General features: G+C 32.1%; 1 protein-coding gene across 1 annotated transcript in view; it reads right to left on the reverse strand.

Moving 5' to 3' along the window:
- Positions 1 to 17,530, reverse strand: part of LOC111629278 (sorting nexin-32-like) — a 51,149-nt gene extending 33,619 nt beyond the window's left edge. The window contains exons 1-4 of the mRNA XM_023373160.1: positions 17,284 to 17,530; positions 12,765 to 12,866; positions 8,502 to 8,632; positions 8,102 to 8,177 (exon numbers count right to left, since the gene is read on the reverse strand). Of these exons, the coding sequence (XP_023228928.1) occupies positions 8,102 to 8,177; positions 8,502 to 8,632; positions 12,765 to 12,866; positions 17,284 to 17,505 (531 nt within the window). The 5' untranslated portion in view covers positions 17,506 to 17,530. The remainder of the gene's footprint in view (positions 1 to 8,101; positions 8,178 to 8,501; positions 8,633 to 12,764; positions 12,867 to 17,283) is intronic.
- Positions 17,531 to 26,621: the final 9,091 nt, after the last annotated feature.

The raw sequence follows: 26,621 nt of genomic DNA on the forward strand, positions 1-26,621 counted from the left end.
CCACCGATAATTGTAATGTTAATCCAAACCCCTCTCCACCACCTCAACGGTACAACTTACGAGGACATAGATTGGATTACCGTAAGCTTCACTACGGTAAATAGTTCGTAAGGGGAGGGCGATTGTGGTGGTACACCAGTATATTTTTGTTGTTTTTATTTTATATATGTATATATAAGAATATTCTATTCCCCTTTCTCTTTGTTCTGTTTCTATACTTTCTGGAACTTTCGTCTGAATGTGGGTGGTCAGTGACCCAATTTCGGGACAAAGGAGTGAAGATAGCCCAGAGGGCAAGTGGGGGACGATAAGGACACTTTTGGCTTTGGACCGGAGGAGGAAAGACCGTCGGAGAGAGCGGTCTCGAGTTCGGTGTTGCTTCGGCCGGAAGGGTTACGAAGAACACTAAAGATAGAAATAGCATTGGAAGAGAAAAAGAACTTTGGAAAAGCCGAGATTTAAGAACGAATTTTGGGTCCTCGCATGTGCTCCGTCCCCATAGAAGAAAAGAATTCCAAGACGAAATCATCTTGTGGCCACCACCTCAGTCAACCATTCGGGTACCCGTTCCTTACTAAGAATTTCCATTTTTATTCTCCCATTCTATTCTAATTCCTGTCCTTCCTTTCCTCTTCTAGTTATAAGTAGTTTTAAGTTAGTGATTAAGTGTCTCCTTTGTTACGCGAAAGAAGAGTTTAGCTCCGCTGTAACTTAAGAGTCGGTGTTGTTTGTTCCCTTTTGTTTAATTAAAGTGAGGAACAAGGAGGTCGGAATCAACGAACCTTTCCTGTATATATGTTCATACAGTAAAATAAAGCACATCTTATTGTTTTATATTCCTGTCTCTTTGTGAGAATTCATTCATCACCACGTGCTCACCACAATATAGTGCTGGAACTTAAAAGGTTGTGGGCATTATTTTTTTTTAGAAAAATGACAAAAGAAAATAGAAGAAAATTAAAATATGTGAAAGTGCATTTAACCATATTTTAATATATTTTCTTTTGCAGAATAAATATTAACTATACTTGTTCTACATATAATAAATCAAAAGTAACACACATTTCTATACTAAAATATTTTAAAGTATATTAATAATATATGATAAATATAACTTGACTTATTATTTATGGTTATAAGAATGTTAAGAATTGGTCATTTTAAAATACACTCATTGCCATAAAAGTTAGTGGACCAAGGAGGAGTTGTTGGAATTGAACTAAATTGTACATGTGTGAGTATCAGTGACATAAATAAATGATTACAAAATGAAAGAAAAACGATCATTTATTGCAGGAAAAACTACAAATGAAAGGAGGTTCTAGTACCCTGTTAGGCCAGTTCTAGGCATGAAAACATGATGTGATATGGGCAGGCATGGACATACAGGTAGTGTATGGTGTCCTGCGACATCTCAGTTCACAGATGTTGCAAGCAGTCTTCCACTTTGGCCAAACTACTGTCCAACTTNGTTACTTGTGTGCCATTAAGTATTTCCTGGTGTGGTGTGTTGTAATTTACTATTGAATGTTTTAACTATGTTGCAGAAGATTTATTTAAATTTGTGGGTTCTAGTACCTTGTTGGGCCAGCTCTAGGCATGAAAACATGATGTGATATGGGCAGGCATGGACATACAGGTAGTGTATGGTGTCCTGCGACATCTCAGTTCACAGATGTTGCAAGCAGTCTTCCACTTTGGCCAAACTACTGTCCAACTTGGCATCCCAGGTGATCTCAGACATGTTCAATTGGTGACAAATCAGGAGATCAAGCAGGAGGCAGTCCTGTGATACCCTTACTGTGTGTGGTTGAGCATTGTGCTGTTAGAAAATGGCTTTTAAAAACACTGCCATGAGAGGAAACACANGACATCTCAGTTCACAGATGTTGCAAGCAGTCTTCCACTTTGGCCAAACTACTGTCCAACTTGGCATCCCAGGTGATCGCAGACATGTTCAATTGATGACAAATCAGGAGACCAAGCAGACCATGGATTGTGGCAATGTGGCAAAGACAGTCCTGTGACACACTTACTGTGTGTGTGGTTAAGCTGTTGGAAAATGGCTTTTCAGAACCCAGCCACAGGAGGCAACACACATTGCTGCAGGATGTTAACATACCTCTTAGCTGTCATTGTCCCTTAGATCACTACTAGAGATGACCAGATGTCATATGTGATGTAATATGTCCCAGACTGTGTGTGCCACTCTAAAATGTAGGCAGGAATGAGGTGTTCACCACAGGGTCTTCAGACACAAACACAACCATCGTCAGTGCCCAAACTGAATCTGGATTAATCATATTCAACCCAGTTCCATTTTGTTGCAGTCAAATCTTGTCAAGAAATACCACTCCAAACAGAGGTGATGGCATGTGGTGTCAATGGCAGCACACCAAGTGTTCTTCACTCAGGTGCCTCAAAATGGTAGACAGACAGACATAGATATGTAGGTGCCATCATTACAGTTTCCTATGTCTGGATAGTGGACAATACAGTTGGCTGTGTGCATGCTTGTTGGAGGACCAGTGATCTCTCAAATTAGTGGTCTGTCAAAGGACTCCTGAGCCTGGTGTCACATGTGTGAGCTTTCTCGTCCAGTGGTCCCAACACTCCTCATAGTGTTGTCAGAATGGCCTAGGTAGCAGGCTATTTGGCAAGATGACCATCTGGCTTCTCTCAATCTGATTGATCATCCTTTCCCTCTCAAATTCATTCATATGGTCTTTAATTGTGATGTTAGAGCATCTCTAGTAACATAGTGTCCCTCTATAATAGGTAAACTACAGACAGGATGTATTTATGCACTTTTATAGGCCAAGAGAGATGCACTTTAACACCATGTAATGGCATTATGCAATGAGCCATCATGCTATAACTTTTTTTTTTTTTTTGGCTAATCTGAAACCATGTCGTTATTCTTGTGTGTTTCTTAAACACTATCACTTGGCATTCCTTCATATCTTTATTTCCAATTCAGTTAATACGTGTTTTTGGATACACATTTTGGGCTCAAATTGCACCTCCTTAGTCAATTAGAAAGTTATAAAAACACACATAGCTCACAAAAGGTCAATAAATGCATATAACTGGTATAGTTTTTTTTATATACAAAACATTTAGACTACAATCTTTTTGAACCAGATGCTATTACATACATAATATGTATATGACTTGCACGATTATTAAACTTGTCAATCTATTTAAAACAGAAAAATTTTTTCTTTAAAACCCTTAATTACAATTCTGATTATTATAGCATGTTAATATACATAATCTGTATATACACACCATTAACATACCTTTGCATATTCCTCACTTTGGACAGTCATAATTAACACATTTGAAGTATGGATATATGAGGTCTGTTCAAAAAGTATCGGACTTTTATTTTTTCCGTGTAAACCAATGATGCGCGGGAGGCCTCTTTCGGTGGAGTTGTGGAGGAGACAGTCATGCACAGTCCTGAATTTTTTCCTGCCTGCAGGAAGCGTCAGTCATTGGCAGTCGGCCTATCAGTGAGGTCATGTAGCGAGCTCTCGTCAAATTCCACTAAGTTGGAAAATGACTGAACAACGTGAGCAGCGATATTACATCAAATTTTGCCAAAAACCTTGGTGATACCCAAGCGTAAACCATTCACAAGATTCAGCAGGCTTTCGGGGACGATCCTCGAGGCCAAAAAAAGCGCGGCAGGTCCGCAGCAATATCACGGTCATGTTGACAGTTTTTTCGACTCTCGTTGGGTGGTGTATCGTAACTACGCACCACAAGGCCAAACCATCGCAAAGGAATACTACCAGGAGGTCCTTCGTTGTCTTTTGGCTATTTCCCAAGCTGAAAATGCCGCTAAAAGAAACCCAATTTTAGTCGAGAGAAGACATCGTGCGGAATGTGACAGACCAGCTGATGGCCATTCCAAAAGATGCGTTCCAGCAATGTTTCCAGCAATGGCAGGAACGCTGGGAGAAGTGTATACACTACCAAGGAGACTACTTTAAAGGGGATTAGGGTTTTGTACCTCAAAATCAATAAATGTATTTTTGCCAACCAAAGGTCCGATACTTTTTGAACAGACCTCGTACTGCTATTACAGAAATAACGAATCACCACACACCGGAGTATATTATACAAAACACTGTTCATAAAATCTTTAACCAGTGCAAAGCACAATCTATCAGTCAATAGGAACGCTTTCAGACCCCTTCTGAGTCCTTCTTCCGGCAAAAAATCATTCCTATTGACTGTGAAGTCAGAGTTGGGAGAATTTCTGGCCAGAGGAGTCAGTTGGGAAAAATGTGTCAACTCTAGCATTTTAAATTTATTTAGATTTTTTATTCCGTTTTTCCCGGAGAAGGAAAAACGTTTACGTAAATTTGATATTGTTATTGATAGGAACGGGCTTGTAATTAGAAATTTAAAAATTTGAATTCGTCCTTGAATCCGATTTAAAGTTTTAGATATTTCTAAGAACGTTTACAAGGCAGAATAAAGATGCAGAAATGGATAAACAGGTTGAACCAGCCTTCCTCGACTGGACGTCAAAGGCCAATAACGAAGGTCAACCTTACAACAAACACTTTTACCTTAAAAGGAGGAACTTGTAGGTGTACGCCATTAAGGACTTAAATGAATATAAAACAATAAAAGAAAGAAAGAAAAAAAAAACAAACTATAGCGTAATTATACTTTTATTATGAAATTGTAAACTAATTTAATAATGGTTAATATATTATTTATTTATCTTTGACTCAATTTAAAGGTATGCAAGTCTTTGTTAAGACGTGGTAACGAGTGAACGACCGTAAGTTTAAGCTAGTTGACATTGGAAATGATAAGACGACCTTCTGTTTTCCAACCCGATACCTTATGCATCTTTTATATTGTTTAGAAACGTGTCCACGTAGCAAGGTAATTATATTTACTTTAATATTCTCTCCTGTACGTATTTATACGTATAAACACTATTTAAATATAACCTAGCAAAGTTTTAAATGATTGCAATTGCACAGAAACATCCATAATAATTTTATATCTACACAGGAAACTTGTAAATACTGGTTACAATTATATGCATTTTTTTAAAAAAAATATGCAATTATATTAATTCCCAAATACGCCTTCATCTTTATATTGCTTTAAAATAAAGCCATTAAATGTATACGTACATTCGTAATNGGACCCCCCTAATTAATTAAATTTATATAAAATAAAATATATTAATTTAAAAAATTTAAAAACTATTGGAAGTCGTTTTTGACATCAGAAAGCAGCTTTAAATAACTTTACCGAAGTCAAATCCGTGCACTACAACTTTAGAACGATTAATTAAATTTGATAAAACACTCCCATTAAAAAACAATTAAGCCTTAATCAAGCCTTATCAAAGGCTAATTAAAATAGCGATAAAATTTTTTTGCGCGGGTAAAAATTTTTGCAAAAATTTGTGGACCTAAAAAACATTCCAAAAATTGAAAAAAAAAATTTTTGTCAAAAGTGGCCTTAACTACCGAGTTTTTCGTAACGCTATGTAAACTTGATGAGTTTTCTCGTCAATGGGCGTTAAAGGATAAAAAATTAAATTAATTTCTGCAAACTTTTTTATGTGGTTTTAAGTTAATTTTAACTCGTTTTGGTTTTATGCGATTTTAGAAAATTACGGAACGTATCCCTACTTTTTCAAGGCAAGTAAAGTCTTTTTTTATGCGAATTTTTTATATGCGCTTTTCTGTAGAACGTATCCACCGCATAAAACGAGACCTTACAGTATTAATGTAAGTTAAATATTAAAAATACTAACTATAAAAGTATTTGGGTAAATGCCTGGGGTTCTTTTCAGATTTCAGAATAGGGTAACCCCCTGTGAGCTCCTGTGCACCCCATAAAATGACTTGGTATTTAATTTTGCCAGAATTGAGAGTCAGAGTCAGTCTACTAAAATTATCAGGAGACGGAGTTATGAACCGCCAGGGAGGTTGGAGGTCTCCCTTTCCAGCTATAGGTCGTTAAACTTGCTCACTTGTCAAGATGGCTAAATTTTGAATGCGGGCCCAAAGGGTCAGGATTCGTTTTGTCAGGTCGAGTGGAGGAGGTGAGAGAGGTCGTCGATTAGGTGTAGGCAATATGCGAGTAAATGACACCAGTTAACAATGAAAACAACAATTTATTAGATTAACGTAAATTAACGATTACAAACTCTAACATCTTGAGAAATGAATTTAGTTCGCTAGCTCCTAACTCATGGAGAGAGAGTTTACATTAACTGCTCCATATCTCTAGTATACTTCCACGTAGATGGGAAAAATTTAGTCCTTTTTGCCGGTGATCGACGCACAAGATTAGAAATTCCTCCGAGACTTAACCCTTTCCGACGGCCGTAGATGTGAGACTCCCCCAAGGAGGGGAAAGCAGTTGCTTTTATAGCTTCGGGCTGGGGAAATTAGTCATGTGATTCCCTATTGTGAGAGGTAGAGTTGGTTCTGCAGGTGGAGGTTAAAGTTGTTCCCGGGACCACAACAAAATGATGAATTCGGACTTTAACTATAAACTTTTCATCTTGCAGCAGAAGAATGTCATTGTTTGAGGGTTGAATGTTTATATTAACAAGGAAAGTTATAAAGATATTTGATTCTTTTTTCCGACAATGTTATTTTAATGAGGAGATGACAAATTTATTTCACATACGTCGAAAATTTAGGGGGGAAATGAACAATTTTGGCCTTACTCTGAAGTCGGATCTCACAGAGTCATAGTCGGAGTCAAGTGTTTTTTGTTTTTACCAACTCCAAAGCCCTGAATATAACTGAAATTCTTTTCAAAAATAATTGAAAGTGAAGATGTTCTGAAATAGGAATAAAAAGCATTACTTGCAGTAAATAAAATTGGCTACCTGAGGTAAGCATTTTAATTATTTTTGATAGTGTGGTGCCATAGGCACAAGAGGTTTACGAATTCTGTTAATACAAATCAAAGAATGTGAGATCAATTATTCCAACAAAATTAGATTAAAAAATAAAATTAATGAATAAAAATTGCTTAATGTATATATGTGAATGTTAATAAACTTCTTTACTGGAGTAAATCATTAGGGTGGATGCACACATGCAGCATAGCAACAAAGGGCTGCCATCAAGAAATTTCTATCAGTCAATAATAATTCATTTTGCAGTCACACAAGAAGAGAATCACTTGTTTTAATGGTGGAAAATTCAACGAGCTTAATTGAGATAACTGACATTACAATGAAAAGAAAATAAATTTAACACAAATTCTAAAAAAATAATCATATATAATTTAATTTGAAGGGCAAAACAAACAAATCTTACTCAAAATAGTACTGTATTCTTTATCAAGAGATGTTAATTGAGGAATCTAATCCAAAACCTTCAATGTCTTCTAGTTAAATAAAGCAAGCCATACAAAATTTAAATTTGTAAACAAAAATAATACAATGTTGGTATCATTCGCTATCTTGAATACCATACGTGTCAAAATCTAAGCAGATTGTCACTTGTGTGGTTGTGCTACACTGCTTTTTGCTGTCACACCACATGTGTGCATCCATCCTTATAGCCTGTTCCAGCAAAAATTTTTTTATTTCTACTTAGAAAATTAAAAACATTTAATAAATAAAGAAATTGTTGCTGGAACAGGTTATAACTCTAAATTTTATATGTGAATGTACATGTAAATAAAAATTTATGTAGAAAGTTTTTCATAAGTCAATTTAAAGAAATTGAAATAGGAAAAAACACAGCTAACAAATTATTTATTTTGTTTGATTTTATCATTTGATATTGCAACGAACTTTTAAATATATTTTTCTTTACTTATACTTGAATAAAGATATCTTCCATGGATCAGGTTTAGTATTACTTTATAGAACTTTAATATCAGATTAAATGCCTCATTTCCTAATTTTAAGTCGTAAAAATTTCACAAAAACCATAACAAACCTTAATAAGCCATCTTTTATTTTCTTTTTTTTAAAATATCTTTACTCTAATTTAATAAATTAAGACCAAAGACTAAAAACATTAATATCAATAGTGTGTTTCTCATTTAAATTAAAATTGCTAATGATAAAATATTTAAAACTTACTTCTTTCTCAGTTAAAAATTTTTCCAACACATCTTCACAACCAAATAAAGGATGATTTAATAATAATCTTAAGTACCTAAAATTAAAATTATTGTAAAATTATACTGATGTATCTAAGCATATTTTATTCATTTAAATAATTGCTAAAAATTAAGTTAATATAAATATTAAAAACATATCCATAACCTAAGATATTGTAGACAAAAAAAAAATTGATATTCTAAATTATTATTATTATTCTTATTACTATAAAATTATGCTATTGCTTTATTTTAAAAATCTATGATCTTAAGTTTTAAATATATTCCACAGAAATCAAATTAGGAAGCTGTCACATACACATAATAATAAACTGACTTTTCATATTTTTATACCAAGTACTTAAAACATAGATTCTTACTGTTCTAACTGCCTGCAGTCTTTATGAAATTCATCACCAATTAATGTTTTTGTATTGCTTCCTAGTTGTTTTTTGGATTTAGCTTCAGCCATTTCTGAAGTTATGGGTGGTCGAGGAGGTAGAGGTGGTATCTGCATAATAGAATACTAAAGGTTATAAAATTAAAATTACTTTACTTTTATCATAAACTTGTTTTATTAAGTATAAGTATATCCAAATTCACATAAACAATGCATTCAAAAGAAAATAGAATTTAATTCAATCAACTCGAATATAATATTGCCATAAAAATATTAAAATAAATATAATATATGAATATTAAGAAAACTCCAATATATTTCTGATGCATTTTGTTGTTAAAATAAAATTAGTAGAATAAAGAAAAATTCTTTCAAATAGAAACCAACATCCATAAACCTGATATATGTATGTAACTTGCCAACTACTACTGAATTATATCAGGCTATTACATCATGATTAATTTAAATTATTTAGTAATTTAAAATAATCATATAATGTTCTTTCAAATATTCTTTTGAAATTACAATGCAATTTTTTCATGAAGATTTAGGATTAAGTTATATTTTACTATATAAAGTACATAAAGCAATGCATATTCCAATAACTGCAAAAATAGAAAATTTGTTTTAAAAATTATTATATAAGAACTAATGTAAAAGTCATTCCAAATTTTTAAAACTGCATGATTAATATAAACTCAATGAAATTAATTTCAAGACATAGTCTGTCCAAAATTGGTAACCACCTTCAATTTCACCTTCTCATCAACCTAATTTATTCACTTCATGTGTTCCAGAATACAAACAATTGACGACCTGACTGTCTTCAAATTAATTTTAGTAAAATTGCCATCCGACAAAATTCTGCAATTGAAACTCTTGCAAAGATTCATCATCAGGGGAAGCAATGATAATCTACATTTACCAGCGCATTTTCCTCAGTAGATATAAAGCCTGAAAATCCCCGAATGGGAAGAAAAACAAAGACATCTAAGATCCGCCAGTTCCAATTTTAACTTTATAATTTTAATTGGATGCATTTCTGTGTTTTTTAAAGGAATGTTTTTAAACTTGATGACCAAGCAGCCTAAAAAGAAAGGTCAGGCCATCAATTGTTTGTATTCTGGAACACAAGAAGTGAATAAATGGTCTTCAAATTAATTTTAGTAAAATTGCCATCCAACAAAATTCTACAAATAAATTTAATGCTTTACATTTTAACTTACACTGAAATAAATAGGAAATACAACAAAGTTCACTTGATTTTTCACTAAACATTAGTAAACATATAAATGATTAGTTACTAAATAATTACCCTGCATAATATTGTGTATGATGTAGTATGTAGTCAAAGTAAAGTGCAAAGTATCTAGGATAAAAATAACTCTTTAAATTAAAAAGGCTAGAAAAAGTTTAATAGGATAATACTGTAGCAACTGTTTGCTACAGTATTCTATTCAAATTAGTGGATAGAATATCAAGTACATTTGAGAGATGTACAGTACTCTAAAATAAACAATATTTGATCATTTCTTTGCATCTTCTAGAAAGTGTTTTGAATCCACAGTTTGAGAACCACTGCATTACAGCTTTAATTTGAGCAACAACTGCTTTATGAATTTATGAACTGTTTGATAAATATATTGACTCTATTGTTCATTCATTCCTATTGTTACATACTAAGAACTCTGATGCCTGACTAAAAATATAAAACTCTTCCATTCTCCACGATATCATAACTGTTACTTTGATGAAGAATTCCATTCAACCTATTTGATGATAACATCAATAGATATTCAAGCTTCTCATTCAGTTATTTAACATAACTCAAACTTCAACATTTAAATTAAATTATTATTGAAATTTTAATTAATAATAGTGTTGATACTTGGTCTCATTATATAAGCAGTTTCCAATTACCAGATATTGCATTTCTAAAATGAATGCAAATGTCTAAAGGTCAAACAAAAGAATTACAGTCGATCCCCCTATAACACTGTTGATAATTCTGTTTTATATAAATTCCATGTTGTACGAGTCACTTAGATTTTACAAATACTTGTGCCAGATTGTGAATGGCTCACATATTTGTAAAATCTAAGTGACTCATACAACATGGAATTCATATAAAACGGAATAATCAACAGTGTTATAGGGAGATTGACTGTACATGTTATAACAGTTTTGTTCTGAGAGAGAGAAAACTAAAAATAATGAAATTTCCTGTTCAAATATAAAAATTTGTTTTTTACACTGAATGTTTGATAATATGTAAACATTATTTAAAATGCTGAAACCATAAATTCAACAGATACTATATGATTCAACATGAAACCATACTAAAAAATTATTGTATTATTTTTGAACATAATAAAAATAAATTTTTCCACCAACCCTTAAATTAGTGAAACCAAGACTTTTCGACTGAGAGCCCAATTACACAAACTGTAGGTAGGGACTCCAAATATTTCCTATACTCCATATATACAAAAAGTAGGACAATTTTTATCATTTATAAGTGATGTTTCAAATATATTTGCAGATCAGATTACTGGTGCCATGGACTGGATTCAGACTAATGATTAAGATACATAGTAATTTAACTATTCTTAAGGAGTTACTAATGATAAAAAATTTTAAACAATTTTCAAAAATACCACAATTTTAAAATTCTTAAGCCTTAATACCATTTGTAAATCCTTTATATAGAAATATTCCATAATAGGCATATAAAAAGTTTAAAGTACAATGTATAAAGTAAAATTATTAAATACAGAATTTAAATTTATGCCTTTTTCTGTTTAGAGAGCAAAAAAGCAATTGTCAGATGTTAAACTTTGGACTTATTCATTTACTTGAAATGTAATGTAATGCTAAGTACAGCAAACAAAACCTTTACAATCCAGTAAATAATTTTAATGTAAATTCAACAAACATTTTCAATCTTACACAAGATCTGCCTCAGATCAACAACATTCTAACATATAAGGCACTAATTTCAAATTTTTAAATAATTAGAAATAAAATACAAAGATGTAAAATATAAAATTGTATAAAGATTCGGTTGCATTTTAAGATGTATAAAATTAAAACAGATACAAATATATGAAATAAAATATCACAAAATAATATTAACTAATTCATAGTCCAGTAATAATTGTCCAGTTTTTCATAAAAGCATTGAAAGTATACGAGATGCTTTTTCCAAAATCACCAAATATGAGAAGATATCAGATATGAGTGAAATCACCAAATATATAATTTATGAAAAGTATTGATATGATAGATGATAAAAATGATTGTATAAAAATATTTAACAACAATGAGAGCATGCTTATAATAGAATATGTATTGAAAATATAAAAGTTATATAAATATAAAACATTATATTGATAGTTTTGGACATAATTTGTAATACTTAATATTCAAAATTTTTTCTTTAATATTAAATTATTATTATTATTTAATAATTCTAAACTTACCAGTATTAAGTTTGAACATTAATTAATTAATTATCGAACTAGGTATGTGGATATTAATTATCAAAGCTGGATAATATAAACAAAACATGTTTGCATCAGTAAGTTTAACAGTTAATAGCAGTAATTCTAGATGATTTTAAATACTGTTATTAAATAACATTATTTAAAATCATCAAATTACAAGATTCCTGCCTTACAATATTTAATTCACAAAAACCCATGAATACGAAGAAAGTGATTTAGTATCTTTCCCTTGCCTACAAAGAATCCTGAGGACATATTTTTCATAAATGAGAAATATAAGAAAGAGCAAACTCAACTTTCAAATTCCCAGCAGTAACACACATCTTGGTAATGGCACTGTGTTGTTCTTGGCAGTTATGTTCCCTGCACTTCAAGTTTGAACTTGTGTCTTTATTGCAATTTATTTATATTGGATGTCTTTTATCATCATATCTACTTGTGTAATATTATATTTTCATGCCCCTTTGTTATACACCAACAAAAATGGGTGGATTTCCAACAAGCCAAGGAACATTTAAATGAGTTTTCTCTATTGAAATCAATGACAACTTACATTTCTAATTAATGAAAATTTATCTTATGTCAGATTTTTCAGGAAAATATTGCATTCTTAAGGCAGGGAAACTTATATTACTATTTAATTTATAAATAACTTGTTTTTTCATATCAGGTTATTTGATCACTTATTACTGAAATTAAATAATTGAAAAAGTACAGAAAAATTTGATTTTAATTACAATAATTCCATGTATATTATTTGATGTAACCAAGCAATGCTCCAACCACTCAAAATCTTCATAACGACGCTGAATTATGTATTCCGTTCCATCCCCAATCACCTGAAAATAATCATTTTAAAAATTTCTGAATTTATTATTAGAATTTAAATCTAGAAAATATTATTTTAATAATCTATTGTAATAATTATAAATTCTATCATTGAATAAAATTAGTAACCTTAACAGTTACCTTAAGTTATACCTTAAGTCATCAAGTGATTATATACATAGTTGAAATCCATGAACCATAATTTATAAAGTTACAAGTACACGAATCATCTGTTTGATAGCATTACTAGCAAATTTGAATTCCAATACATCTAAAACCATCTGTAAGAGTGGTATTTGAATCTGCAATGCTTAACAACATTTACGAGTTGCATATTAGGTAAGAATGTCAGTTACATTATCAAAACTCCAAGCTGAGTTCTTTCAGAGAAATATATTTTACACCTTTATACAAGATGATTGAAAATTCTCTTAGCAATGATTTTAGTGCTTTAATGATATGAATGTAACAGATTATAATGTAATACAACAATATTAGTTTAATTGATTGTAATAACTGAAATTTTTACCTTTTCAGGAGTCACAGCAGTGACTCTGTGCTGAGTAAAAAAGTCACTGACTGACTACACATACAGAAATCAGAGTTTCCAACATTTGGGGGTCAATTTCTCTGCCCTCCAAACATCTGCAGTAATTCTGAATATCTCATTCAAAAAATAATTTTTTTCTTAGGTAGTGTGCAAAGTTTCAAAATTTTCTGTAAAATAGTTGCTGAAATATAAGCAATTGAAAAGTGAAAAATTGCCAGAAAAGCTGTATTTTCTTCTTTTTCTTCATCTGGCACTACAGACTCTCTTAGAGAAAAACTATTTGGGTCTAGAAAGCTCAAAATTTTAAACTTAAAACTTTCTCATTCTTAGTAAGGTGCTCAAGAAACTTCTGGGTCGATAGATCAAACTTCACAGGGATTTCCCACAGAGCTAAGTTGAAAGATAAAACCGCATGGAAACAAATGATTTTCGTTCAAAATGATATCCAGAACAACAAAAACTCAAATTTACACCAATTAATTAAAACTTTCTATAATGATTTTTTTAAATGGCATATCAAAAGCATTCAGTTGGGGCTGACTGAAATGAATATTGAAAGCATTCAGTTAGCAGTGTATTTGGTCTGCAGCATGTTTGTTTGCAACAGAATTGTACATCATTGTCTTATGTCTTGACATAATTATACAATTATTAAACAAAAAACAATTGATACCCAAACAAAAAATCTGAGATATAAAAGAATTGCATCATGTAAAAACTTAAAATTTACATGACAGTCAAAATTTTTCTTAGATTTTCTTCACTAAAGATAAGCTTGGTGCCTCAAAGCTTCCACAAAATTTTTAAACATGTTATTTTTTCCTACATTTTGCTTCAAAGTGTCACACTTATCTTTACTAAAGAAAAATCCAAAGAATAATTTTGATCATCATCTAAATTGTCATAAGTTTTTACTTGGCACAAGTTTTTTACATGTCAGATATTTTTGTTTGATAAAGATGCACTGATGTATTGAATGTGTCACTTTTTTCATATCACTTTTTGGAATAAAAAATATTCTTCACAGTTTAATATGCATTTGGCTTGTAGAATGCATCTTAATTTTCAGATAAATTTTAGATTAAAAAAAAAGCATCTTATAGTGAAAAATATGGTAAAGTCTTTACAGCAAGTGTAAAAATATCTTCTGTCATTCTCCAGACAAACAGAAATTCCTCTTGATTTGTTTTCAAAAATATCAATGAGGATATCTGACATAATGGGCTTGCATAAAACTACAAGCATCTACAGTGAGACTTTTTGATTGCACTATATAATCATAGTAGTTATTTATTGTCACATAATTTATAAAGATATGCATATTATTCCAAGATAATAAGGAGAATTAAACGTCATGAGGATGACTCTTACAACTTATGAAGCAATAAATAATGTGCTTCATTCTATATTCATATAAGTACCTGATGGGCATATCTTCGGAATCTGAATAGCATCAGTGAAAACTTTTACACATTTGAAAAAATAAGTTCAAACAACATTGATATACATCAATGTTGTTTGAACTTATTTTTTCTCAAAATTTTTGAAAACATTTTGCTCAAAGTTGTCAATTCAAAAGATTTGATAAATTGATTAGAACAAAATTTGATATATTAGAAGTTTCAAATAGAGATATTCATTAAACTTCAAGAATTTCAATTCAATAAAAATCATAACCTATATACTTTCATGAATTTAAAATAGTTTGTTAAATTGATATTTTTGTAGTAGCATTCCTCAATTATCAAAGTATTCATAACTGATAAAAATTTATTAGTAGATTAGGAGCATAGTACTGATAAATGTTTATGGAGTTCTTCAAGCCCACCAAATTTAAAACATTTCGTATTCAAAGTTCAAGTCTACTGCAACAATTATCAAAATCTTAATAATTAAAATTTAATTTTACAACTTGTTAAATTAATTTAGAAGTATCTGAAACAAAAGATTAACACAGAATGGGACTCAAACATACAACCAGTGGTGATATTTGAAATATTTAACAAAGGGTTCGCTAACAGAAAATTTTTCCTTAATTTTTTTTTCGCTCAAATGGTGCATTAGCAACATTAGTGCAAAAAACTGACCTTAAGATACCCATATAAATAAAAAAAGTGTGTTCGCAAAATTAAGTCAGTTATAATTTAACATTGTTTATGCCAGAACTATATTTTTTTATAAATAATAAAAAAGAGTATTCAAAATGGTGTATTTTGTACATATTTTAATATTTTTCATTCAAAGTATTTTATAAACATAAAAATTGGCTTTTTTTTTAATCAGAAAAAGTCATAGGGAAAGCAGTTAAACAAGAAAAACTTTTCTAAATCATTTATTTTATCGTTAGGTATTATTATAATAATAGACAGATGTCATCGTCTCTCAAAATACAATATCTTTCTTATTTCACTGTCAATAGCTCAACATGTGTTCCGCAGCCACCTTGTATTTTCTCACGCGCGTGGGATTGTGGGATCTCTCTTACGACTGGATCTAGTTACGAGAACTCTCTAGAGTCGATTGCGAGTAAACCTCGTTTCAGTCGAGATTGAAACAGTCGATGGAGGTTGCACCAGGCGAACAGGGTATAAGGCTCTAGTTTAGTAGTGTTACAGAGTATAATATGTATATTTTAATATATTTTTTAAAAGAAACAAAACCACTGAGAAATGTTACGTGTGTTTAACAACGGGTTCGGAAAAACTTTGAAAATGTTAACAACGGGTTCAGCTGAACCTGTGCGAACCTGTTGAATATCACCACTGCATACAACCCCTGCAAAATATACATTACTATGTTATTAACACTTAACCTAAAAAATAGAAATGTTATCTAGTATATATTATAATAATAATTACTTAAATTAGCTATTTTAATTATAGAAAAAGATTTTTGATGATTAAAAATCATCAAAAAAGTTTGTTATTATTATTAAGGAACTATCAATACATTATTTTGCTGGATATTACTAGTATAATTACATGCTTTTAAAAAGAATTCTTTAGAACACTTATTGATCAGACACAGTCAAAACAAAATCTGCAATTACAGATGGTAACTGACAACAAATTTGTGTGGTAAACAAAAGCTGCAGATTCAAATCCAGATCTGTGTCATTATTTTTCCACATTCTTTAAAATTTAACTGATCTGAATTATTTAATTAATCACCAAAATTATTGATAGATGATGACATGCCTACTTTTAGTGCCAAATTAGTAATATTGTATATATGTTATGGTTAAAGCTTGTTGTGGTTGTCTTGGAATTTTGTGTTTGCCAGTGATGCTGTAGCACAGATAAGACAAACAATGCCAAGGTAACTGAATGAAAGTTTTATTTAACAAAGAACATTGTATACTACTAGGACCATATGTACAAGACCCTTCACACGCTGATGATGAATATCCTTTCTTCTCCTAACACACTGACCACTGGCATCACGTGGTCTTTTCTTAGTATTGATGACCATTGATTTGATAATAAAAAATTTGACTCTGAGTAAGGTTTGCAATTATTTCCCAATTTTTCAAGATTACACTTAAATTTTATTTAAACTTTATTGAAGCAATAACATTACTTCTGGGAGGTAAGCAAAAGAGAGACTGCCATTAACAAATAGTGTTTAGTACACTTTATAAGATATATTTCAAACCACATAAAAGGCTGATATTAACTGTTAACTGGGTTTCTCTTAAATGGAATTAAATGTACACTAAAGTATAAAGTTTATGCTGGTGTATCAAAACTGATAATTTTATCCAATAGTTGGCACAGAGAGACAGACTAGTCCAGTGGCACAGTTGGCACAGAGAGACAGAGTCCAGTGGATATATATAGTCAAAATCTGTTAAGCATTTTTTATATTTGAATACTTACCCTTTGGGTTTTTATTGTGTATTTTACAATATCGCCATCCTTTGTGACATTTCCAGTAAATTTTACTGTATATCTTGGTTCAAAAGGTTCTGGAGGTAGTGGAGAGGAACAAGTAGAAAATCCTGAAACTGTATCCAGTGTAGGAGATTCTTGATCTGTATCTAAATCATGTACATCTCCATTGTGACCAGAATCTGAATGTCCAGGATTTATAGTCTCCATCTAAATATTAAAAAGAAAAAAAAAATTCAATTATTATAAAAGTTAGTAGTAAACAACAAAACAGGACTTAGAAAAATAAAATTTACAATATCAACTGTTTGCACTCCAAGAACTTTTTAAATATGAACAACTTGAAACGCTGATAAATGTTTTGGATACAAGTATCTGAATTATTGGACTCAATAAGTTTTTTAATTATTGCTCTAATTCAATACCAGGTCTAAAACTGTACTCCAAAATTCTCTTTACATAAGAGTAACTGGCAACAGTTCTCTAAGGAATATCCTCATTTTTTATATATATAATATCATTTCAATCTTAGTGATCAATATGATGATTTTCATGCCAAATATTGTATACTAAATGGAGAAGACACTGAGGATGGCGTTACATGTACGTTTTTTATTGCAAGCACTATGACTGATATTGACGAACTTATAGTCGTCGTCATCAGGCAAAAATCAGAAATTTACCGAGAAGTTAAATGGAAAGAATCCGAATATATAATAGAACGCTTTAAAATTTTAACTTGAAGTTTTTATGAAAGCTGTTAAGAACACAAACAAATATTCAAATATGCTCGAAAACTGAACGAGCAGTAAACTCCATGACATTTGCAGCGGTGCATGCGCGAATCCATGATCACACTATACGAATACTGGAGAATGCTAATAGTTGCTTAATCACTTATACAGTGTGACCCATACAACGGGCAGATCAAGGGTAGGAGTGTTGCATGCATCGAAGGTGGTAGTTAATCAAGAGAGATTCCCATATGAAAACAATTTTTCAATCTTTACAGCTCCTGAGCATAATTGCTTGGGACCATAGTGGGTTGTAAACCTGGTCGAGTACCTTTTTTGTCAGCTCTGTGGTGTGCCTATCCCTCACAACGTCCTCTTGGTGCTCCACAAGGTGGCTGGCAAGCATTCTAGTAGTGGCCCCGATATATCTTGTGTTTAATCCCGTTGAAAGATTTTCCAGCAGAACAGCATAGACCCCCAACTTCTCGAGATGGAAAACTTGTCTCCATCATTGCAAATAAGCTTGTGTAAGTTTGGAAGCAGAGTTAGAGGTAGGACAAGATGAATGTAGAAACTATGTCAACAATCATACACAATATCTTCTAACCTTATAAGTGATAGGATTCAGGCAGTTTGCACAAGTTCAATAAAACTGCTTCCTAAAATATTTTTAATTTGATGAACTATTTCATAAAATAATACTTGTAATATTTGTTTAGGCAATTTATTGCAAAAGTCTGAGTTTTTAAGTAAGATTACCAACTTTTTAACAGTTCAATGTGGACTAGAGTGGAACAAAAAAAAGAAAAAGACTATGCAACAGAGCAATAAGTGCAAATGAGAAATCACTGTGAATATGCCCACCTATCATAATCAAGCATCTGATGTTTTCTGCCTAACTAAGTTCAAGTGATAAGCTCTAGGCACAAATGTCAGCATTTCTGGATCCAGGAAATGCAGGATAATAAATATAAGGTGAGTTCCATAAGAAATGATACTAAATTCATAAAGAATCATTTATTGAACATATTTTTACAATTACTCAAAAATCTTCGAAATAGCACCCTCCTGCATCAATACACTTGTGAAGGCGGTGTTTCCAGGCCTGGAAGGCATTCTGGAAGGCCTTCTCCAGAATGTCCTTTAGAGCTGATGTAACATAAACCTTGATGTTTTCAATTGTTGTAAAGTACTATATTTTTTTTTTCAACTTTCTACAATGATTATCGACACGACTGTGTGCCGGAAATAGCCGTTCCCTAATGGGTACTTTACGCGGATTCGCGTTAGTGTGCCAGGCCTGGACTAAGAGCGCACCAGATTAAATAATGACAAAGTTTGTCAAAAACAAATCAAATATTTAATAAAAGTTCTAGTAATAAACTATATACAATAATTAGTAAAAATCAAGTAACAATTTATTCAATGAAACTCAATAAGAATCAACCCGACAAAACTCAAATCAGTCTATTTTCTAACTTAACTCTATTCCCTTTTGGAATTCGACAAAATTCAGAGACTTAATTTATGTACAATAATTCTTATGATTAAAGATCCTAATCGATTGAGAGTTGAGGAAAAAAGTTCCTAGTATATTGAATACTAGCAACTTTTTTCCTCAACTCTCAAGACTTTCTCTAATCTTTGATCCACAAATCGAATAACTTCAAAAGCGCCTTGGAATTATTTTATCCTATCGGACACCTCTCTTTTGTTTGCTGCTCCGAAGGTCACCAAGCTCGTTGATAACAGAAGCTCACCTTGTCCATCTTCACTTGAGATTCGGACTTTATACTGTGAGTTGTGAGGTGACGTCACAACTCTGAATGCGATCACTCCCCTCATTTACATACTTATTTGCTAACAATAAACTTTTTCTATTTGTCTGGCAGCCTATTTTCCAACAAAACTCACTAACATTTTACATTATTCTTTTTGACAATTTTCGGGATGTTTTTATTCTTTAAGGTTTAGCGAGTCCCAAAGTTGTGCTTGTGGGGCTCCCCCCTTTTCTCGGTACGGACTTACTTTTTTCCACTCGGGAGCGCAAGGTTGTGCGAGTTCTTTCTATGGTGCTTTTCTCTCGTTGGTGAGTTCTTTCTATGGTGCTTTTCTCTCGTTGCTTCTATTTTTAAGTTTCTAAGGTGAATGGTTAGGAAACCTTCGTCCTAACAAAACATAAGCCCCAAACAAAAATATAATAAAAAGCAAAATAAAAGTAAATAAAAATAATGCTCGGACTTGGTTCCTTACATTGTGTCCAAATGTTTCCCTTTCATGCAGGGAAACAAAAAAAGTTGGCGAGAGCCAGGTCAGGACTGTAAGGTGGCTGTGGAACCAATGGGGTATGTGTCCTGGCCAGGAAACTGTCGACAGTGAAGGTGCTGTGGCCTGGCGCGTTGTTGTGATGAAGTTTCCGTGTCCCCTTGATGTCACTTCAGCAGCGTGTGACTAGGATTTCAGTCTTTTGAACACTTCCAAGAAGAAAGCTGCATTTACAGTGGTCCTGACAGGTGGTGGTGGTTAATTCGTGGTGGTTAATGCCTCTGACGTCAAAGAAGACAATTCGGGAGGTTGATGGACGTCCACTGCAAGGTTTGTTGGTGACCTCCTCTTGGTCATCCTTGAACGACTTGTGCCATCGAAGACTTGTGGAGAAGCAATCACTCCCAAAGGCCTGCTGAATTAATGTAAAAGTTTCAGTGGCGGACTTCTCAAGTTTAACGCAAAATTTGATAGTGTAACGTTGCTCCCCAAAATGATCCATCGCTCCATGTTACATTAACTCAAAATGGGGTTCACGGGAATGAACGTTCTCACATGCTGGCAGCTTGGAGGCAAACAAGACTGGGCAAGTTTTGAAGCTAACATCCCACACCACCTAGCATAGCAGGTTAGAACTAGCTACAACATATCATCGTGTCGTGAAAAAATTAGTCGCATTACTTATGGAACGCACCTTATATATATTTTTCAGGGCAATTATGCATATCAATATTAATTAAGACATTGGTTTCTGTTGCTGAATAATCCTGGGTAAAGGAGTAAGAATTAATCACACAGCTAATAATCCTCAAATAAAATCAAAGCAAACCACAAAAGATAATGCCAAATCAAGCAATATGGAAATATCTTAAATCATAGTTTTATTGTTGCTTTTCATTAGAGATATTTGAAGTTTATTTTTATACAATATTCATAATCCTTTTGATATTTTTAAGCAATTGTTGGATAATATTGATTTATTCTCATCCAGGTATTCACAGCTGGTGAATGAAACGAGATCTAGCCATTTTCAATATTTGTTTTAAGACAACTTCATACTGTGTTTTTTAGTTAGCTGGACAGACAAATGTATGTTAAGGATTATAGAACAATGTTATATATATATATATATATATATATATATATATATACGAAAAAAAACATCATTAAATAATACAAAAATTGAGAAAAATCTAGTTATAAAAAGTCGAGAGATGGATGCCATTATGTCGTCTCTCTACCTTAATGAGAGTAGGGTGAGTTAAATACCCCCGAAAGCCTTCATTACTGACGTCTGGAGGAGGTTAATGCTTCAAAAATTACACGTTAGAGTAAAAAAAATCCCCCGAAATATCTATAAAAAACAAAAACAATGATATGAAATAAAGTACAGATGTATTTTTGTTATTGGAATTCTTCACGTTAGGATCGTTAAGAGTGTATGAGCGTGTGATTTTTTTTTTAGAATCTATAGAGAAATAGGAAATTAATTCTTCATAAAATTCTAAAAAAGACCTTGTTTAAATGACTAAAGGTATAGAATTAAATATTGAATCAGATAATTGGCACCCTCTTTTCTTCTCTGTTATCCTGATCATTTCTAACGATACAAAAGCAAAATTTCGCAATTTATACTTTTAAAAACTTCATTAAATCTTTCCTTATACTATAGAATTGAAATTAAACAGTTGAATTTCTTAGAATCATCAAAAAAAATTTCTTTCAGGATACATTTAAAAGCTAAATGATGTCACCTCTAAATGAATAGCGTGTCTAGGAAGGTTAGAAGCTAAATTCATCATAATTTATCTAATTATCCTTCATTTTCTGGTGTTTTTGGGAGTTAAGTAAACAGATAAAGGCCATTTTTACATCGAAAAAAGGAGGAATTTTGAATTTTTTGAAGATCAAACCAAGCCATACTTTCGTTTAATCTTGGCGATTTTTTGGATTCAAAATGGCTCCTAATTTATCTCTGTGGTGTTTTGGAAGTCAAATAAATATTTAAAAAAGCCATTTTTATACGAAAACAAGCAAAAATTTTGAATTTTTTTGAAGATCAAACGAGGTCATACCTCGTTGAATCGTTCAAGATGGCTCCTAATCGTGATACGTATTTTTAACCTTTTATTAAAGAAGTAAATCTAAAAAAAAATTCTCGTAAAAAAAGAAGTCAAAATACACTTTACCTATTCAACCAAGCGAAGACAAACTTGACATTATTCATTCTGTCCTTGACACCTCTTTACTGTGTTAAGTTAATACAGCAACAGTGTGAATTGTCCTAATTTTTTTTATTTTTATTTTCTGGATACAGGATCTCTATTCAATCCAGTCGCTTGGATGATCGATCTGATCGATCTCGACCTTGCTTTAAACACACAGGAAGGTGTGTGTCTCCGTGTGTGTGTGCGTTGAAAACTAGGTCAATGAGAGTCTCATTTTTTTCCTTCCAAATACACATCACACCTTACTTTCGCTAACTTTAAACATGTTTCTCTCGAATTCTAACCCCCAAATTTTTTATCGAAACAGATTTTTTCAATACTTTAGGCCCTCCCAAACACCAAAAACACTTCATAATTTAAATGTAAGGCGCGTAAAAACAAAGGAAAGTATTCACCCCCACACAAACCATCACACACTAGTTGGGATTTTCATTGAATTTATATACGTGGCACCTTAACAAACTTTTATTGTTCTAAAAAAGCACGAAGGTCACCTCAAGACTTTCTTAGAATAGTTAAGGAACGAGTTTTAGATCATTAATGTTATATAATAATCGAAATTTATGATTGGATAGTCTCTTTTCTATCATTGTGACATCAGCATTGTTGCACGTTGCATGTTATATACCCATTTAACGACCGGATAAGACCCGAAAGTGTATACATAATCTACACAGGAGGAAATTCTAGGAATTAAATTGTGAATTTTTTTAAACTATTCGATGACACGAAACCAGTTTCTACGAATTTTAAACCGGGGTGGTGAAGAGAAAACATATACAAACAAACACATCCCCGGTGATCACCCCACGCTTCTATACGCTAATTTAATTTAAAATATTAACAAATTTTTACATAATTATCGTCGCAAGAGCATCGTAAACACCTCTACAACGTATTAAATTAACAACTCTCGAGTGTAACCATGTGATAAGAGCGTTCGGACAGACTCAACTAAGCCGCTTTGTGAGTGTCATTGACGTCTAGTAGCTCGCTAAATATTCGATTTTACGAATAATTTAGACGTTTAATTCGCNCTCCAATGCCAAGACCAGCGACGACTAAACATACGACAGAAGATCGAGCCCCAACGCGACAAACTACCACGCGCTCTGGCCGACATGTATCGTTTCCCGTTCGTTTCGTGTCTCAGACACTGGTGGGGGAGTAGCTGTGGCCGCCAGCGCCAGAGATCCTGAACACTGTCTGGCAACACTTGCCAACAAGAGTGGCTGGCAACGTCAGAAAAGAAAAGGCGCGAAAGTTCGTTGGGTTTTGTCCGGGTGTTGCCCGTGGATGTCTGTGACAGTTCTAACCTTTTCTAATAAAGTTCTTTTTTGTTACTGTTCGTGTTTGCCTGCTTAATGTTAGATCTAAACATCAGTAGGATTGAATGACAAAAAACTCTCAAAATTACAACTCTTTTGTGCAAAAAGTGAAATCAAGATTTAACTAGAAAAGTAATTAGAGATAAGAGGAAAGTTGTTCAAGGTCAAAAGAAGGGGTAGTAAGCACCTTACATCTTTGTGTTATATCATTATTTTGGCCAATATTTTCATTAATTCAATTACTAGGTATACTATTTAATTAATTTACTTAAATATTGTTTGTGTTATAGGACTTAAATAAATTTAAAAATTAAAAATCTATAACTTATTCACTTTTTGTAATTTATTTAATTTAATGTTTGAATGTAACAGCATTCTAAAATGGTATTGTTTCATTGCAATTTAAAAGTGTTTCTGCTGAACATCCTCAGCAGAAACACTTTTAAATTGCAATGGAACAAATTCTTATAAAAGGATGAAAACATTTCTGATTAAAAACAACTTGTTTGGTTTCTAAAAATAGTATATATTCATTGTTTATTTCTCTAATAGGGTACCAAGTATGGATGTGTTCTCTGTTAGTTTATTATTATTATTATTATGTTGAGTTTAGTGAATTATACTCGGTTCACACCAGTGGCTATGTACTATGCCGGACCAGAGTCAAGGCATAGTAACTTCAAAACAAAACTAAAATTAAATGTGTGTGTCAGTGTCAGTATTCAAGAATTTCCTAACAATATGGCATGCAGTGGAGTGCTGTCATTGGAAGAGGTGGAAGCACCACTTCACTTGTATTTTCTAAAAAATAAATACATATTAATTTTAATTATATGAAAATAATCACACAATATTTTATTATAACTTCATTATGTATCTTATTACAAATTTCTATACTACACGTGAAAAAAAAATAAGATTGCTATTGTATATTCGAATATTAGTGGCAGAGTGGAAGTGCTGTATTGTCAGCTTCCATACAGCCAGATTTGTGCATGCGCTTTACAGAGCACCAACCTCACCCGGTTTAGCTGGTGAAAACTACACATCAAAATGCTTCCAATGATTCTATCCAGGACCGGTTCTGGGCTGTTAGTCGCCTGCCTGCTAGATATTTGGCTGCCCTCGCCCGATTATGTGAATCATGAGTAGATTTATAACTTAATTAATTGAATATCAAACTCAGCTTTCTTTTAAAACACTTAATAAAACATTTAACACCTTATAACGCTGAGAATTTTTATTTAATCACAAATGTTTTCAGCTTAATGGAATAGGCCATCATCAAGTGACTGGCTACCGAACAAATTCAAATTTAATAAATATTATCAGCGTTATAAGGTGTTAAATGTTTTATTAAGTGTTTTATAACTTAACCCAACCGATAAGAATTTACTGGTATGTTTTTATGATAGTTCTGTATAGTTGACAGGAGAATAAAAAAATCCATTAAAATATTTGATATTTTTATTCCACTCTCCAATCTTATATTACTTACGGATTTCAATGTTAAACCAGTGATGTTTTCACTGGTTTCAAATAATTTCGTATGTCCCATCTTTAAAGGGATGTAGAAAAAAACATGTACAATTTTTGTACAAAATATACTAAATTTATACAATTTTTATACAAAATATACTAAATTTTTGTACTTTATACTAAATTTAATGAATGAGAGAGATGCATGAGATAAAGAAAAAGCTCTAGAATTTATTTTCCTTAAATTTACGATTTATGTATCCGTTTGTCATAAAAATTTGTCTTTCCACTTTTTGCCGGAGAACACAAATTTTCAAGTACAAAATAACCGGTTTTGACTTATTTCTACTTAAGAAGTAGCTAAATAATTAACCCGGCGTGAGTGAGGTCAGGTATGTCATACCCGAGAAGATTTTAAATGCAGATTATTTAATGTTATTGTTGCCATGCAAATCCCGTTTTCACAGTAGCTGGAGGTAAGAGAGTGGGGGGCGAGGCGCAGTGTTCAGTTTAGTGTTTTGCTGGTGTCAGCGGGAGATACACATGAGCAAAGGTGGCTGGGGTACGTCACACCCGATTTCATAGTCGGTGTTACATTTTTGAGTTGACAGTAAGTTTATGAGTTATAGTTATTTATAGTATTCATAGATTTATTTCTAGATTTCTCAAATGATAGTCTTTGCATTAAACAACAAAACATGTATCATCCAAGGGAAACTCAAAAAGTGATTACTGATCATCTGGGAGAACCTTCATTACCTGTTTCAAAAAAAGTGGGTGGTAAATATGTCAGGTGTGGTGACTGTACTAAAAAAACAGATAGGAAAACAAAACATTGCTGTTTGAAGTGTGAGAAGCCAATATGTATGAAGCATGTGATTTTTGTGTGTGGAGATTGTGCTGATTTGTAGGTGTAATGTTGGTGCTGTGCAAATTGATCTCATAAGACATTTTAGTTTTTTTCTATTTTTATAATTGAAAGATACTATAGTTATGTTGATTAACCAAAGAAGTTGTAATTTTGTTAGAATTTTATATGAAAAAATGTTAAACTACCAAAACTTGTAGTTTTTCAAAGAAAATATAGACACTTTGTTATTTCAATTAAAAAAAATGCTTTTCAATCTTAAACATAATATTTTATTTACTCATCTTGTTGAATAGATACTATTCTTATTATCCCAAGTGAAAAAATACTTTATACACAATTATAGTATAAAAAATTCGGCATCAAAGTTTCGGGTATCTCCTACCCACCTCATAGCTGGTGTAACAATTTCTCACCTCATTCA

The sequence above is a fragment of the Centruroides sculpturatus genome, unplaced genomic scaffold (genome assembly GCF_000671375.1).
Source record: "Centruroides sculpturatus isolate CEXI.00-Female unplaced genomic scaffold, Cexi_2.0 scaffold516, whole genome shotgun sequence".
In the NCBI taxonomy this organism is placed as follows: Eukaryota; Metazoa; Arthropoda; class Arachnida; order Scorpiones; family Buthidae; genus Centruroides; species Centruroides sculpturatus.